General features: G+C 43.6%; 1 protein-coding gene and 1 pseudogene across 15 annotated transcripts in view; both read right to left on the bottom strand.

Annotated features, from left to right (window-relative positions):
- The window catches only part of dlg2 (discs, large homolog 2 (Drosophila)), a 178,250-nt gene that overhangs the window by 47,091 nt on the left and 112,432 nt on the right, over positions 1-18,727 (bottom strand). For all 15 annotated transcript variants that reach the window (XM_063488403.1, XM_063488396.1, XM_063488393.1 and 12 more), the window contains 4 exons: positions 17,824-17,993; positions 17,222-17,358; positions 8,116-8,260; positions 7,735-7,876 (listed from right to left, as the gene is read on the bottom strand). In XM_063488403.1, coding sequence (XP_063344473.1) covers positions 7,735-7,876; positions 8,116-8,260; positions 17,222-17,358; positions 17,824-17,993 — 594 coding nt within the window. The remainder of the gene's footprint in view (positions 1-7,734; positions 7,877-8,115; positions 8,261-17,221; positions 17,359-17,823; positions 17,994-18,727) is intronic.
- LOC134638064 (5S ribosomal RNA) lies at positions 15,104-15,222 on the bottom strand (annotated as a pseudogene).

The following is an 18,727-nucleotide window of genomic DNA, read 5'->3' as shown; positions in this document are numbered from 1 at the left end:
TACAATAGACTGGCATAAATACATACGTGAAAGATGGGAAGAAAACACATAACGCACCTTGAGATGTGGCTAAAAGGGGAAAAAATACTGTACACACTTAGAAGTCTTACTGGTCAAAACACCAAACCTAGGGGTGTCATGCGTTGCACACTTACTAATTCATAGTAACACAAATTTTTACTTAATTACAAACTTAAATGGTCAACAATTCACTTTCACAAATCCACTTGATTTCTTATTGAGTAATAGTGTCACTTTGAGCCATATCCTCCACAGATTTATATATTTACACATTTATACTTTGTTAGGTAAGTCTGTTCAGTTGCCTATTGTGATCACATGGCAGCAAATCAGTGCATATAAGCATGCAGCTGTGAACAAGATGGTCATTTTAAGTTGATTTTAATTACTTTGAACGTAGCATGGTTGATAGCGCCAGACAAGCTGGTGTCAGTGTTTCAGAAACACTCCTGGGTTTTCCTGCACAGGTTAAAAATAGTGCTATAACACTAGTATACAGTGTTGGTCAAGTTACGTGAAAAAAGTAATTAGTTACTAATTACTAATTAGTTCTCCAAAAAAGTACTCCTTTTACTTTACTGATTACTTATTTTCAAAAGTAATTAGTTACATTATTACTTAGTTAATTACTTTTTAAAAACATGATACACAACCTGAATACGTAATAAGCCAATAGACCCCTCAGCCCAGTTCTGTTTTTTTCTGCATAAGCCATCATATAAAATTGAATCAAATGAAAAAATCTCTTTTCAAAACTTGTTTTATTAATTTAATTCTTTTTAACTTTTACTTTTTCCAAGTAACGAGTAATCAGAAGAAATGTGTTACTGCCCATCTCTGCTAGTATATCTATATATGATTTCTGCTAATGGTTAATTGTATATAATTTGAATCAAATATAATTTAGTATAAATCAAATTAATATAGTGAAGGAGAACATGTAACACATTTAATGGAATAACTGTAATGCTTTAATTTTGACCAGATTTTTGTGTTTGTTGAGATTCAAAGAGAAAGTGCAGTAGAGTCTAAGGAGCTTGGAAAGAAAAGCGTCTGGACTTCTTTAAGTTTCCTGAAGACGTTTCACCTCTCATCCGAGAAGCTTCTTCAGTTCTAAGGTCAAATGGTGGAGAGTCCCAGATTTAAGTCCTAGGGGACACACGAGAAATTTACATGAACAAATTGGAGTCTATTAGGTAGATATGATACAAACCACTGCAGTAAAGTACCTGTAATACCTACAGCATCACTCTAATAGGATATGATGGTCAACAGTATCGAACGCTGCACTGTCCACAAATTATATCAGTTTCCATTGAAACCAGCAACCATTCAGTCCTAAGGACAGTATATGTTACCCCAAGATAACGAGTGATATTCTGATGTCAGCTCTGTTTCAGCTCTTCACTAGAATTTCATTAAAGGACAAAACACATCAACGGCATTGTTGAGAAAGGCAGGATTGAAAGAGACTGAATTCTCCCAACTCATCGCATGTGACAGAGGACTTTTATGTTTTAAAAGTGATATAGATTGCTCAAGCAGAGTTCTCAGATATGTGCTTTTGCTAAAAGTAAAATGTAGAAAAAAAAAAAAAAAGTAAAGGTAAATTTCCAAATCAAAAATGTAATCAAAGTATAAGTCTAATTAATAAGAAATGTAGTTTGCAGGAATGTAAAAGATAAGAAATGTGTCCCTATCCTGTTATTACTGTGATGGTCCTGAGCCTGTGGACTCAGCGGTTTTGTTTTGATTGTTAATATCTTTTGTTTCTGTTTAATTCTGGTTATGATTTTCTAGTTCTTAGCTTTTGGTTTCTGTGTTCCCTCTGTACTGTGTTAGTATTGTCTCTCTGTGTTCTGGTCATTTCCTGTTTTATTTTGACAGTGCCATGTCCTACGTCAGTGTGTCTAGCTTTGCTTCCCCTTGTCTCGTTATGTCTAATTAATCCCAGCTGTGTCTCCCTCCTGTTTCCCACTCCCTCATTACTCCTGTGTATATTTAAGCCTGTTTGCCTTTGCCCTTTGTTGTGCTGTACCTCCTCATGTGTGTAAGTCTCTCTGCGTTTCTAGTTTCCTGTTGTTTGAGTTTTCAGTTCCCAGTGTTTTGTTTCTAGTTTCCATTTTTTCTAAGTTTAGTTTGTTTTTTGTGAGTTTATATTTTGCACTATTTTCCCAGAAATAAAACTGCTACCTTTAGTTTTACCTTCCATCTATGAGTCAAGCATTTGGGTCCAATCCTGCCTGCCACACAGCTTCACATGACAATTATACATGATTCTCAATGAGAAAAATGGTATGTTGCAATTGTTAAACACAGAATTGATTTTGCTGATAATCATGATAATTGCTTAGTACTGATCAGAATATTATCAGGTATAACTTTAATCAAATGTACTAAATGGCCTGTTTGTGATTACTTGTCAACAACGGTGATTGGATGCAACAATGTGTGAGGCCAGATGTCATCTCAGCAGATGTGACGTCCAAAAAGAGAGGGGGGAGAAACGAGAACCGGGTATAAAAGTTTTTTATAGAAGAGAAGTTGTTGATCTCTCTGTGTCCTGTGAGATGAACAGACGATTGGATCTAAGAGTTCAGTTAGAAACTAAAGCTGGGACGCTGGAGCGATCAACCACTGGCCGAACCGTGGACTTACAATTTGGTTTGATATTTATTGGCTTCTTCTCTGCTCATTTCTGATTCGTCATCAGTTCTTATTTGGTTCTCATTGGCTCTGCTTTGAGATTCACCACCATCTCTAAGCAGCATACCCAACACATTACATTCATGCAAATGAATTGCATTCATGCAGTCAAATGTTGGAGCTATTTCCCCTATTTGTTGTGATCAGTGTTGGAAAAGAAAGTAATGTATTACACAAAACAAGCTTCTTTAAAGCAATACAGTACATTACTTAATTATTCCCAGGAGAAAGTAATTTGTTATACTACTATTTATGTTATTTTTGTGTTTCAACCCATTGCGTCATAGTTACAATTTAAAAATATAAACTTTTATGCTACAGTCCCACACACCAACACAAATAGTATGAATACAACGCCAACAGCACAAGGCAAAGATGAAAACCAGCAAAAGGAGACTTCAAAGTGCCACAGTGATTCTACCTCAGAAATATATTTTAACATCATTCTGGGCTCTTAGCTACCCTTAGCATTAGCATGCTTCCAAAGTGCTGAAGTTGTGTTAGCAGCATAATCCAGTTGTTTCTGTTCTGGACACAGTTTGCACTGCATTGTGCTCTTGTCCTTTTTAAAAAATAAAAGTAATGGGTGTATCCATGCTGCAGACTGCGCCACTATATTCTACCTCTTGCACAAGAACTGAAATAAGCTGGTTGTAGCGTGAGTGCAAGTGGAATCGATAGAAAATCAAAGTAACAATTCCAGAGGAATTAAACTACTGGGAAATACTTGACTTCCATCCCTACATTCCAAGGGATGCTGGGGAATCAGGTCTGAATGAACCATGTTCAGCACCTCCATTGCTGAGGCTTCTAGAAGGAGCTGTGGCTGCAAGGTGGTTAGTGCATGAATTTCTCCGAACCAGATGGTTGACACTGATTCTGATTCTGTGTTCAGTCTTGGCTAGCCTGTGGAACTACAGAAGTAGCTGAAGGGTACCACCACACCAAACAGAATGTATTCTGATTGGTGGCTGAAGCAAAAACTTGTGTGTTGGAAGAGTTTGATGAAGTCATGGAGAAAGACTTTCGGTCTTCCTTGAAGTGATTCTATCAAACTGTCAGATGGGACTCAGAATTTGCAAGTGGTGCTTTATTCACAAGGTGTATAGTGGGAGTGGGGCATTGCTGACCTCAAATGAAGCCGTAATCGGACGATGGAAAGAATATTTCAAGGAACTCCTCAATACCACTGAAACTGAAACAGAGTCTTGGGATGAGGGGGACGAATCGCCCATCAGGTCATGGTGAAGAAAGAGCTGAGCATAAATGTGAAGCTGACAATTTACAGTCAAACTACGTCCCTACTCTCACAGATGGTCAGAAGCGCTGGGTAGTGACAGAAAGAATAAGATCACAGACACAAGCGGTGGAAATGGGCTTTCTTCGATAGGTGGGTGATCTGTCTCTTAGAGATAGGGTGAGGAGTTTAGTCATCTAAATGGAAACCTTAAAGGATCTCAATACTGCATAATCATATTTCAACTAGGGGTGGGAAATTAAATTTTAATTGTGATTATTTAATTTGAAAAAAGTAATGTGTAAAAAAAATGCATTTAATTGCACTTTGCATTCCAAGCAAAGGGGAACTTTTGTCAGTGCGCAATTTCCTGCTATACCGATTACACTGATGCACACATCAGAGCTATAAAGAATCAGAAGAAAGTGGTTTGCTAGGACTGATCGGAGGCAAATTCCATTTCAAAACACTACTGGAAGACTAATGGATTGCTCTGGACTGTAGACCACTATAAGTGGTAGAAGACAGAGGATTAGAAAATGTGCTACTGTTAGCGTAAGGTGATCCAACTTTCCAACTGCCGTGCTAAAAGACTATTTCAAGTCAAATCCAACACCTTTATGACACTGAAAAGCAAAATTTGACGCATTACAAACAGCCCTGCTAATATGGAGGTGGAGCAGGGCATCTCCTACTTGGAAGGTTGGTGGGTTAATCCACGGCTGCTCCAGCCTCCAGACGGCATGCCATTTTTTGTTTTTTTTTTGGTCTTTGGCTCTCAGAGGAAGCGGATGCATCTTTCATCCTCTCCTTCCCCTTATCTTCCCTGCTGCTGCTTCTATGTCCTTGTCTGTTCTCGTCTGACTCTCATTCTCGCTCTTGTTCTCTAAAACCTAAAGAAGAACTATGGATTTGATCAACTGGTCCCTTAATACAATTGACACCCTCTTCTCAACGAGAAGCCCAGGATCAGGAGAGCCTGAGTGCCCTGGAGGGACGTTCCCTGCCGGATACACGATGGATGGGTGGCAGAAGTGGCGCGTTGTGTGCCTGGCGGGACTGTCTATTGAGGACACTGAAGACATCTACCTATTCGGCACCATGATAACGGGGCTCTTGCTGATTGGAGCTGGCTTGGCCCTGGTTTATTGGAAAACGGTGAATGCTGTTCAAAACCCCACAAGGTTTGCCGCTTTGATCGAAATGTGGGAAGAGCTGTGAGTACTCAGACTGTTCTTACTGAATATAATATGGGAAAGATCTTGGAGGAGCCCCGGAGACCATTGACAGACGCTAAAAACAACTGTAAAACTGATGCAGTCTGTTCGCTCTAAAACAACATATCCATCATCTTTCATTCGGCTACCTCCCCACCCCGACGGCGCCAGCTGGATGCTCTTGAAGGCTGACGCGACGAGAACAACAACAATTCTTCCAAGAGATACAAGAACGAGAACGAACTGTCTCTCTTGCCTGATCCCTCAAGGCCGCCTGCTGATTGTTGATCTTCGCCTAATGGGCGAAAGGACACTTTCTCAGGCTGAACTCAGGACACACATACTGACACGCACGCACACATGTACACTGATACTGGCACGCCCTCACCATCATCCCCGCCTTCCCCGAATCCAACGCCTCCTCACATGCTTACCTCCCATCCGATGTGGACAGCGGTCCAGCCGGAGGCACAATCACAAGATTGCAGAGTCCCAGATGCAGCTGTGCACGTTGGCATACTCCCCCATGTTGCTTGTCTTGTGTTTTTATGGTGTTATGATGTGATGATACTTGTGCTTTTTATGTGATGGAGTTTTTGTCTTCTCCTCATGCGGACTCCTTTTAAGGATCAGTATGAGCAGAAATTCTTTTTTTCTCCTGATCTGACCTTTTGTTTTACACATTTCGTTGTTTTTTGTTTTGCTACCTAGCCTGACCTGTCTCCCCAGTGTGAATTTGTGTATTATATGTACGGTTGGAAAGGTCTGTTATATCAGTTGCAGGCAACTGCAACTGACAAATAAATGCATTTATCCAATCCAATCCTAAGTGTCTTTGAGCAAGTTAATTAACCCCAAGTTGCTCTCTGATGTATTCATTGTGAATGCGTGTTAGAAAAGACTCTAACAGTCAGGTTTAGAGTGCAGTCAGATTTGTGCTTGTATGAATGGATGAATGTTGTATTAAGTTCTTTGAGTGCTCGAGCAGAGTTGGAAAGTACTTTGAAAAAAACAGCACATTTTCCATTTAAAGACCTGTATAAGGTTAAATATATGCTGTATACATTCAAAATCGTACAACTACCAGAGTACTGTGAAGTCCTTTCACGACTGCTTCTAAGGATATTATTGGTCACTCCTCATTATTTCATTGTGAGGAGACAGGGTTACTAAAAAAACAACAAATTACACACACCAACTGGAAGAAGCTCACGGACTCAGTAGGCAGATGCAGACTGAGATAAGTAAATACAGTTGGTGTAGAACACCATATGCATTTTCTCCTAGCATTTATAAAGCACCAGCTTTATAAAGAAACATCTCCAACAAACATAATTTATCTTTATGGATGATTTACAATCCATTATGTATGAACAGTTTCTCTGAGTAGCAGTGGGTACTTATGAGCCACTATTCTGCAAAAAGGATAGAATTAGTTTCTTACAGCTGAGTTATAACAAGCCTAAAAGCTCAAGTGATCATGAGAATATCATACGACAAAACATCAGTCTCTGTGAGCAAAGCAGAGCACTTAGTAGATGCATTGTTTTATAGTTCATCTTTGCTAAGCACATCACATTTGAGCCTTTAGAAATCTGTTTTACTGCTCGGACTCTTTACTATGTGAGCACCATAGTAACGTGGTTTGATTATACCGCAAACAATAAACACAAGTACACTGCTTGAAAAAATTAAAGGAACACTTCTTAATCAGAATGTAGCATCAAGTTAGTTAAACTACTGGGATATTGGTCTGGGTGGTTAAGCAGCAGAGGGGGGTGTTAATCAGTTTCTGTTGCTTTGGTGTTCGTGACATTAACAACAGGTGCAACAACACAACAACCCCCTCAACACAGGAATGGTTTGACAGACAGAGGACACTGACACTAACACTGACTGTGTCCTCAGCACTGTCAGGAGACAGTTACAGAGCCATAGACGGTCGTTAGCCCATCAGCAGGAAGCGTATCTGCCACATCCCAACAAAATGACTTCCAGCAGGCCACAGGTGTGAATGCCTTGGACTAACAGAATCAGACTTCATTAGGGAGGCACTAAGGTTCACCATGAACACATGTGACAGATGTGAAAGAGTCTGAACTAATGAGTAACATTTTGAGCTGGTCCAGTAAAATTTTGGTGGAGTAGCACTCTGCATCATTTTTATCACTCCGAATTTGGGTGTGTCTTTGAACTCAGCCCTCTGTAGGCTAATCATTTCAGTTTCATCAAACAGTGTGACATCCTTTCATTCCTAACACCATGTCTGTACAGTTATAGTCCATGACTTTTTTTCACATTGAAATCGGATGTGTTTCCAAAATGTTCCTTTAATTTTTTAAACAGTGTACTCCCCCAGAGTACACTGTTTAAAACAGAGTTTTGATGGCTTTTCAAAATTGCACACAAAGACAGATCGGGACAAGCGGGAGAGACAGCAGGAGCGAGGTGGAAAGAGTTTCTACCTGTAACTTTAGTAAGCTAAAGCCAGTCATTAAAGAATGTCATATTGTAATGAGGAGGTAATTAAAGACAAAAGAAAAAACATCCAACCTGTTTACATCCTCTTCCCTCAGAAAGTGCGTAGAGAGGGGTGAATAACTCTCAGGGGAAGCCACAGGCAGGTCGGACTTGTAATGCAGAGAGCCAGTGTCGATAGGGGAAGAGACGTGATTTTTCATGGCAGGAGAAAAAGCTGCAGCACAACACAGCAACCAACAGAGTAACAGATGACTAAACAGAGAAGATGAGAAACTGACATCTGGACGACAGTTCTACATGTACTGTGTGTATCACAAATCTTATGAAATAAACAGGAACATATTCGACTGAGTAAAGCTCGCTGCAGTCTGGTTCTCCATATTCTAATGATATATAACTACAGACTAATCTAGTTCATAGCAACTGCATAACAATCTATTCCATAAGACTTACACTGCATGTTATCAGGAGGCCCATAGGAATCTGATAGATACACACTGGTGGGTTTCCCCACCTTTAAAGTGACCACATCAGACGTGTTCTTCAAAATGCCCACAGCCTCTTCATGAGAAACGTCCTCCAGACTGTAGTGGTTCACCTGTGCAGACAGATATAAGAGTTCAGAGGCGATCTTTTCTTCTTACTGCTCGTTTCTGAAGAGTCCAACAAGCTCCCTGCCTCCGTGAGAGTGGATTATGACAGATGGTCTTCGGATGAGAACACACCCGCAGAGAGGTAATTTAATTAGGGGGTGATTAAGCAAGACAGATGCCCTCCTAGAGAGACGACTTGTTGTTAACCTACAGAGACAGCAGGCTGCTTTCACAGAGTGTGGCAGACACGTCTCACTACAGTATGACGGCTGCCTGGTTAATGTACAGTTCACATTTTAACCTGATTCATGGAACCACTGAATCTGCTGAACAGTAATCACAATATTATCATGATTACAATTCATTCAATTTACTAACAAGCTCTGAATCCTTCTGATGTAGGAGTGTAAGGCAATGATGAAATAATGACTGCCATTATGACTCCCACTGCATAAGATAAGATAAGATAAGATAAGATAACCTTTATTAGTCCCACATGTGGGAAATTTGTTGACTTCTAACTAAAATTAACTTGGTTGTATATTTTCACTAACCAGTCAAGCTTCAGCTTAAATCGACATATTTCCATTTTGGATGTTGAATTTCACCACGTCTGTATTTTAAGCCAGGAGATGTTTGTGCAAAGTTTTGTCCTTTTTAGTATATGAAATTATTTATAGATATAAGCTGTAATGGCTGCTATTATCTTGACGAGTATTTATTTGGCGTGCTGCGGGGAAACGCCTGTTCTAACGACTGGTGACTATTTTAAACCTAAAGCAACAAAAAAATATTGCAGTATCAGTGTGTAATAATAGAGTGAATACACTGGTTCTTATATAGCACTTTTCTACTCTGTGAGCAGTCGAAGCTCTTCACACAAGTTGCCATTCACAATCACACAAGCATATCTAACATTCACAGAAATTCATACTCTGACGAATGCAATGGAAAGCAACTTGAGGGCAGTATCTTCTCCAAGGCACACAGACTGGAGCAGGCAGGGATCGAACCACCAACCTTCCAATTAGCAGATGAGCCTCAGTGTTGGTTATTCAAACTGTGTGTATTTGGCACAGTTCTCCAAAAGTTGATTCTGTTCATCTGGACGTAGCGTTTTGTGGGAGAAACGTTTCATCACTCATCCAGGTGACTTCTTCAGTCTCAGCTGACTGCAGGTTTCAATCTTATAAACAGGACATTTGCATAATGACTGAAACCAGCCCACTGAAGGAACAATGGGCTGGGAGGTCAGTTTATAATCATCAATATATAAATTGTCATGACCATTGATCAACAACCACTGATCAGTGGCCATGAGTCCCATTCACAGAGAGTTGGGGAATGGCTGCAATCACAGCATTGTAAGATGGTGACAGATGTACCCTTAGGCCCCCTCCTCCATTCAGAGATGGTCTTTCCCTTTTCACATAAATGGCCTCCTTGACTCCGCCCTCAAACCAGCGTTCCTCCCTGTCCAGGATGTGTACATCCTCATCATTGAAAGAGTGTCCACTGGCCTGTAGGTGTAAATAGACTGCAGAGTCCTGGCCTGACGAGGTAGCTCTTCCGTGTTGTGCCATCCTCTTCGCCAGAGGTTGTTTGGTTTCCCCGATGTATAAATCCTGGCAATCCTCCTGCACTTAACAGCGTACACTATGTTACTCTGTTTGTGTCGGGGGACCCGATCCTTGGGGTGGACCAGTTTTTGGCGCAGCGTGTTTTGGGGTTTAAAAGCCACAGAGACCCGGTGTTTAGAAAAAATGCGTCTCAACTGCTCCGATACTCCTGACACATATGGGATCACTACAGGTTTTCGCTTAGGCAGCGGTTGTCCTTCTCTCCTGGATCAGCTGGAGCTTTCTTTAGGCGCCTTCCCAACTTTGACAAAAGTCCAGCTGGGATAACCACATTTACTCAGGGTCTTCTTGATGTGATGTTCTTCTGCCTCCCTGGCTGCTGTGTCTGTGGGGATGGTGTTCGCTCTGTGTTGTAGCGTCCTGATGACACCCAGTTTGTGCTCCAGTGGATGATGAGAGTCAGACCTTAAATACTGATCCGTATGTGTAGGTTTACGGTACACGTCAGCTTTTAGATGTCCCCCATTACTGATGGTGTCATCCACATATCTGAACCAATGGCTTGGTGGTGTTCCAGGGTAGGATAGCAAAGCCCTCTTTTCCACTTCTCCCATGTAGTTGGCCACGATTGTACTCAGAACTCGGAAATTCTGCCTTCCGAATAGGAAGATGTAGGTAACACCAGACTGCAGATGAGCTGCATACAGGGCTGGACTGGGACAAAAAATCGGACCGGGCATTTTGACTAGAGACCGGCCGCCATTATAGGAAAAATCATAAAGCCTTTGAATGAAAACAAACGGTGTTGTGACAGTGATGTACACTGTCTTGATGGTATATATGTATCAATCTATCAATCGTTTGTTGTAAGATTCAGATAATTATTTTTTAAAAGCTAGACATTTTAAATGAGTATAAGAAAGAAAAGTATTTCTTTGTACGACCCCCCTTCGTCGTGGCGTGTGGACATTTCTTTAAGACACTCCGGCATGCCGGGCTACGCCCCACAGCTCACGTATAAAACAGCTGTGCAGACATGACACCGGTGATCATTTGATCGGAACATGTCTCCGAGCGGCCTGACAGTGGAGAGATAGTCTCTCACTAAGAGAACCAAGGTTACACCGTAACTGTACGTTCTCTAGCATATCAAGACTATCTCTCCACACCGTTACATATTCCATATGTACGGGGTAACTCTGTAAGACACCCCGCGAGGAGACAATGCAACCGAACCGCCAAGAGTGAAGGTGCCGGGAGTCAGTGACAACGCACCAAAAGGCACACCACCCTGGTCAGGGCAGACGCAAAGGCCGAGCCAGGGGGAGGAGGCAGCAGTCTGCAGATGCCAGACTGGCCTGAACCGGTCATGCAGGACGCAGGACCGCAAGTGATCGGCCGCTCAAGGTCAGCCCGGGAACCGTGAGGGAGACCACCAGGGAACGCAGCACACCGAGCTGCCAAGTAGCATCCCGCTGGTCGCATAGGCCTACGACATGCGGGCAATGCCAGACAGAGAGTCGGCGCTACAGGCTGGAGAACTCTCACTCGCCACAGCGAGGTCCGACTGGCGTGTAAGCTGACAAAGCGGGCAACACGCCAGGGGAACACAGCCAGCAACCGCAGGTCAAGCTAGGGATGTGACCCATCCATCCTCAAAGCCGAAGCCACCCCGAGCTGCTGACAGACGGGGGGGGTGGCAGCCTAGCCTGCGTAAGTGGAGGGCTGAGCAAGCGATGACCCGAAGGTTCACTGCCAGCACCCTCACCACATGCTTGTCCGCAGACAGAAGAGCCTCAAGAGTGAACTTGCAACGAGACACTCGAGGTCAGATACAAAGTCCCAGCTACTGGGCATTCATGCGCTGGCCCTATAAGTCCGTGACACACAGGCAAAGCACCAACAGGGAGCCAGCATTGCAGGCTGGGGACCTCTCACCCACTGGCCGAAATGTCAGACATAGCAAGGTCTGACAAGCGCAAACCCCCAGCATGCGGTTGGAGCGACGGAATGCCAGAAGCACGGGCGGTCGGCTAAGACGAGCCCGTGTGCACACTCCCCAAGGATCTCCAGCTGGAGCCTTCGGTGCCCAGGGCCCAAACCTGGAATCCCAGGAGCAGAGTGAGGAGAGGAAGCGTAGCTCACTGAGCCGCTGAGTGGGGACCCTATTGGGTGCGCAACCCTGCAAGAAGTGGGCAACGCCAGACAGGGAGCCAGCATTGCAGGCTGGGGAACACTTACTCTCTGGCTGAGGCATCAGACACAGTGAGGACCGACTGGTGGGCAAGCCGGCGAATGCGGTAATACGCCAGGGAAACACAGCCTGCAGCCGCAGCAGCCTATATGCCAGACAGAGACTGGCTAAAGAGGCTGGAGAACACACATTCGCTGGCTGACGTATCAGACACAGCGAGATCCAACTGACATGTAAGCCGGCGAAGGCGGGCAACACGCCAGAGGAACACAGCCGGCAGCTGCAGAGCAGCTGCAGGAGAGCCAGGGACGCGACCCGCAGGTCGCCCCAGAGCCAAGCGGCTGTTTGAGTGCCGTCCATAGACAGGGGAGCCGCAAGAGTGAACTCGAGGACGAGACACTCGAGTACAGCCGGCGCCGCAGGCTGGAACACAGCACGCTCGCTGGCTGGCGTATCAGACACAGCGAGGCCTGGCTAACGTGTAATGGGTGAACCACCTGCAGAAAGCCTGGCGCTGCAGGCTGGAGAACACTCACCTGCTGACTGAGCATCAGACACAGCGAGGTCCAGCTGGCGCGTAAACCGGCGAAGCGCGGGCAATTCGCCAGGGGAACACAACCTTGCAGCTGCAGCAGTAGCAGCAACAGCAGCGGCGGTGGCGGCTTAAGCTGCAGTCAGAGCCGAGAAGCCGCCCCACTTGAGCAATGACAGGAGCCCTGGTGGCCATGTGAACCGCGCACTGTGGGCAACACGCCAGACAGAACAGGTTACACTAGGCTGGAGAAATGCCACTCGCCGCAGCGAGGTCAGATTGGCGTGTAAGCTGGCGAATGCGGGCAAAACGCCAGGGGAAGACAGCCTACCAAGCAACTTGAGCACGGCAGCTGGCTATCGCTGTGACAGAAATCCGCTATATGCGGATGACGCTCCAGACGGGAAGTCGGAGCCACCGGCTGGAGAAGTCAAGTCACAGCAGATCCCCGCCTGGCACTAGACAGTGACACAGTGCCAGGGAGAGAGAGCCTGTCGCAGCAGCTCGCCCACTCAGTGGATGGCCGAGGTAGGACGAGGCCCTGGGCCTGTTCCAGGAGCAGAGCAGCTGACCTGCACCATCCATGACAGGAGAGGGGCTGGTGGCTCAGGCCAAGTGAGGAGCAACTTGGCTCCTCACTTGGCCCAAGTCACATCACATCAAGAAGGCCCTGAGTAAATGTGGTTATCCCAGCTGGACTTTTGTCAAAGTTGGGAAGGCGCCTAAAGAAAGCTCCAGCTGATCCAGGAGAGAAGGACAACCGCTGCCTAAGCGAAAACCTGTAGTGATCCCATATGTGTCAGGAGTATCGGAGCAGTTGAGACGCATTTTTTCTAAACACCGGGTCTCTGTGGCTTTTAAACCCCAAAACACGCTGCGCCAAAAACTGGTCCACCCCAAGGATCGGGTCCCCCGACACAAACAGAGTAACATAGTGTACGCTGTTAAGTGCAGGAGGATTGCCAGGATTTATACATCGGGGAAACCAAACAACCTCTGGCGAAGAGGATGGCACAACACAGAAGAGCTACCTCGTCAGGCCAGGACTCTGCAGTCTATTTACACCTAGAGGCCAGTGGACACTCTTTCAATGATGAGGATGTACACATCCTGGACAGGGAGGAACGCTGGTTTGAGGGCGGAGTCAAGGAGGCCATTTACGTGAAAAGGGAAAGACCATCTCTGAATGGAGGAGGGGGCCTAAGGGTACATCTGTCACCATCTTACAATGCTGTGATTGCAGCCATTCCCCAACTCTCTGTGAATGGTACGGAATTTGCATAATTAAGATTAAGGAACTGACCTCCCAGCCCATTGTTCCTTCAGTGATGCTGGTTTCATTCATTATGTAAATGTCCTGTTTATAAGATTGGGGAAACCTGCAGTCAGCTGAGACTGAAGAAGTCACCTGGATGAGTGACGAAATGTTTCTCCCACAAAATGCTACGTCCAGGTGAACAGAATCAACTTTTGGGGATTTACTTACCTGGATGATTGAGAATGCATCAAGACATTTGGCACAGTTCTTAAGGAAAACGTCTCCTCCACCAGATTTTAAATGTAATGTAACACTTTGCAATTAATAGAAATCTTTTTGTGTTAAATATTAATATGTTGTTTTTAGTATGATACTCTCTTGAAACAAAAAGATGAGTAGCTGTGAGTAGCTAGCACTGCTTCATCTTAGCATGTTTTTCTAGATCAGCTGGGATAAAAACTCCGTTCTCCTTGTCAATTAGTGGGGAAGGTTATGAGTGGGAATTTTTTTGTCTAAGGCTGACATAAATGAAGTTGAGGGTGATGTTTTTGAACAGCCTGAAAACAGCTGGTCCCTGCTGCTGTTCCTGCTCCCAGTGTGGCTAAGGTCCAACCATTCCCTGCACCCGTAGCAGTTCCTCGGGTGAGGGTGGCTAGGATTCAACCGGTCCCAGTTCCTACTCCCAGGGTGTTTCAGACCCAGCACTCTTCTGCACCCCTACTTGTTCTTAGGGTTGGAGTAGCTGGTGTCCTTTAGTTTCTACACCTGTCCCAGTTCCCATTTGTAATGTTCACAAATGCCGTGATGGGCTCTGAAACCTGACTAAAACTCTTTAAACAAACCATTCCTCTGCAGATGATAAGTAGGCTGTTTCACAACTTTCAAGAGAAAAAGGAAGATTGAGATTGTTTATAATTAGTTAAGACAGCTGGATCAAATGATGGCATTTTAAGTAACAGTTTAACTATTGCTCTTAGGCCTGTGGTATGAATCCAATTAATAGATATTACAGTATGGAACATAGTATCGAAAGTAGCTGTGCACAATGTCATGTCTGTGAAATGGTTATGACAATCTTTTTCTCTAATGGTTAAAAATTAATGGTAAATGGACTGATTCTTATATAGCGCTTTTCTACTCTTCCGGAGCACACAAAGCGCTTTTTACAACATGCCACATTCACACAAGCACTTGCTCAAGGATACTTGGTATGCAGACCTGAGGAACCAGTTCCAACCACTAACCTTCCAATGAGTAGATGACCTGCTCTACAGCCACCCCACAAAGTTACAGCATCTGGTAATCCCAGGCAGTCTCCCATCCAAGTACTAACCAAGCCCAACCCTGCTTAGCTTCTGAGATCAGATGAGAGCGAGCGTGCTCGGGGTGGTATGACTGTAAGCATACCACTTACGACCATAGAACATACCATTTGTGAAGTAATTCATGAAGTCATTACTAGTTAAGGATTTCTGCCTCAGCAGAGCTCTGACGTTTTGTCACCCCGGCTACAGGACTGAAGAGAAACCTGGGGTTGTTGATTAATGAATAGTAAGATGGTCTAGCTTTACAGAAGGCTTTTTTACAGAGCAGCAAACTATTTTTACAAGCTAAACGATGATCTTATAAATTAAGATCGCCATTTCCTCTACAGCCTACATTTATGTGCTTTAAGGTGTGCATTTGAGAATTATACCAGGGAGTCAAATATTCCCTTGACTTTTAGTTCAGGTAGCTGCTCTGCACTGTGTTGGCACATGGCATTTAAGATAACAGTGGATTGATTATGTTCTTAAACTTCTATTAAACTTACTGCCCATGCTTAATCCATTATTGTAAATTTAAATGTTAATAGGAAATGATTAGACAAAAGATGGGTTTCAAGAAAATACTGCTAAATGTTCAGTTTCTATGCCATACGTCAGAACAAGATCTACAGTATGAAAGTGGTGGGTCGGCCTAGCATCTTGCGGGCCGACCTTAGTACTTTGCTCTGTTGCAGCCCCGTCGTTTTGCAGGACTCGCTGACACCAGTATTGCTTCTGGCAGAAAGATGGCCGGAAAAAAATCCTGAATGATCGTGATCGGCGATCACGATTGAACGCTTGGTGAAATCAAATAGAAGAAAAACAAGGATTCATCGAGCTCAACCTGTGAAAGAGTGGTTCTGGGAACATGAGACATCATTTTCACACATGGATTGGCCACCACAGAGTCCAGAGCTTAACCTCCTTGAGAATCTTTGGGAAGCGCTGGAGGAGGCTTTGCGCAATGGTCAGACTCTACCATCATCAATGCAAGATCTTGGTGAAAAATTAATGAAACACTGGATGGAAATAAATCTTGAGACATTGCAAGAGCTTACTGATACAATGCCAAAGCGAATGCGTGCCATAATCAAAGCTAAACGCAGTCCAACGAAATATTAGAGTGTGTGACCTTCTTTGGTGGCGACTTTTTTATGGGGCCTGGCAGTGTATAACGGTGTGTAAAGATAGTCTCGATATGATTGAGAATGTATGGTTACTTTGTAACCGTGGTTCTCTGAGTGAAAGACTTCAGCTCTCTCCAGATTCAGGCCGCTCGGAGACGCATTCCGATCAAACCATCAACGGTTTCATGTTTGCTCAGCTGTTTTATACGTGGCCAGGCTAACTATAGTGTCTTAAAGAAGTATTTACACGGCATGACCAAGGGGGTCATTCCCCTTATATATCGATTATGTAACAGAGTGGAGCAATGCTCTCACACAGAGAACCAAGGTTATAAGGTAACTGTACATTCTCTGACATGTAGCCTCTATTACTTGATGAAGTTTATATCACTGTGATTTTTACTGTACAGTCATGCTTAAGTATTTTCTATATCATCTTTCTGTGTTTCAAGAGAGCATCAAACTAAAAAAAACATCTTACTATTTAAGCAAAAATGATCTTTATTAAATGGTTTTAAAAGTGTTAAGTCACAGCTGGTGGAGGAGATGCTACACTCAAGAACTGTGCCAAATAAAGAACATTTTAAACACAGTTTGAATAATCAGCAGAGTTAAACAGTCCATAAAAAGTGGGCTAGAATTACAGTTTGATAGGATCCGAGTGTCTTGGGGCAGAAAAACACATACACAAACACAAACAGCAATTTGAGATTGTCAAGTGTTGCCAAACCACTGGTAAATAGATTACAAATAACACCACACAATGCTCTGCAGCTGATATTGTGACTAAGACATTTTTAGATCCACAGGGAATTAACAGGGGTTAAGAAGCCACACCTCTCATACGGGCTAAACAGTTGATAAATATAAGTTTTCATTGAGCTTCATCAAAGCTCGTATACATCCAGAATTGTCATACACGTGTGTGCAATGTGGGTCTTACACGTGATGTTCATGCTGTTTCTCACCATTAATAATCTGTCTCCAACTTGCAGCCGGCCATCCTTTTGTGCCGCCCCACTATGAATAATTTTAGTTACATATATGCTGTTGTCACCAGGGATATGCTGGTTTCCCACTCCACCTGCAATACTGAAACCAAGGCCTGTGTGTGTGTGTGTGTGTGTGTGTGTGTGTGTGTGTGAGTGAGAGAGAGAGAGAGAGAGAGAGAGAGAGAGAGAGAGAATGACAGTAGTTAGTTTAAGGATATGACATAGGCATATACATTATGATATAGGAGGATGCTATAAATGTTGTATTTATTCATTGAAAGGGACACGTTTTTGTTATAGTGTCATGGGTTTCATAGGCTTTCTGACAATGAATACATTTCACAGTAACTTCAAGGTCTTAAGCTCTGCTGTGTTTACAAACCTGCCAGCTGTCATAACTACAGTAAGTAACACCTATTCTTGTGCTGAGCTCTGGAAATCCAGATTAATCATTCAGGGTCAAAAAATGACTCTTGCCATACACAAAATGTGCAGCAGTATCACTGAGAACGGAATATCATCAACTATTCTGTCAAATTTATAATGCACAAAATCATGCTTTTTAGGTCTATACCAACCTTTTGGTCCTTTGATTAGCTTGAGCTCAATGATTGTCTCTAGCATGGGCCTGCGGCGCCGCACATACAAATGGACAACAGAACCTGCAACCTTTAGGGCCTCTACTGCCTTACTGTGGGAAACTTCAGACACATCAGCATCATTCACCCGAAGGATGCAGTCATTTACTCTGGAAAAGGAAAAGTCATATCAATAGCTAATTCACATGAAGACAAACTTACAATACTAATCAGAATTTCATTAACTGATATAAAACTCAGTGGTGAGGAGAGTGTTTCCAAGGCAGGCGCACATCACGGACAAAATGTTAACCCCAAAGGCTTTGTTACACACTGAAGCTCAAACTTTTATCTCATTACATGACTTTTTTATTGACTGCTATTCCCAAAAAAAAGAAAACCTGTGAATACATTCCAGCATATTTACAGCACAATCACACGCACATAGAACAATTCTGTATAAATTTTAAGGTCTGAGAAACAGGGACTGAGCTAGCAAGCAACTGAGTTTGAATTCCTATTGGGCGTTGAGCAAAACTTCCATGTGGTGGCAGCCAAGGACACTAACCTCCTGAAGGATGCTCACAGTGACCTTGTGGGGCCCAGCCCTCGCTCACACTCTCTCTTGCACATGTTACACCACTCCAGGACAACTTGGTGTAAACAGCAAACCGAGTTTATTTGGGTACCCCAGAACCATGGCTTTTACATACAGAATCCAAGCATGCTCTTCTCTTCTTCTTTTCCAGAACATTTCTTTTTTTCTTTTTTCCGTGCCTGCCCTCTACTGGTGGAAACGTGTAACAGCCAAAAACCCAACACATAGCTGAATAGCCCAAATACCAACGGATTTATGCAATGTTTTAGACCTATTTTAGCTTTACACTTTACCAAGTGCTACACA

The sequence above is a fragment of the Pelmatolapia mariae genome, linkage group LG10_11 (genome assembly GCF_036321145.2).
Source record: "Pelmatolapia mariae isolate MD_Pm_ZW linkage group LG10_11, Pm_UMD_F_2, whole genome shotgun sequence".
NCBI lineage: Eukaryota > Metazoa > Chordata > Actinopteri > Cichliformes > Cichlidae > Pelmatolapia > Pelmatolapia mariae.
The sequence above is the reverse complement of the archived record's forward strand: the minus strand, read 5'-3'. Positions and strand labels throughout refer to the sequence as shown.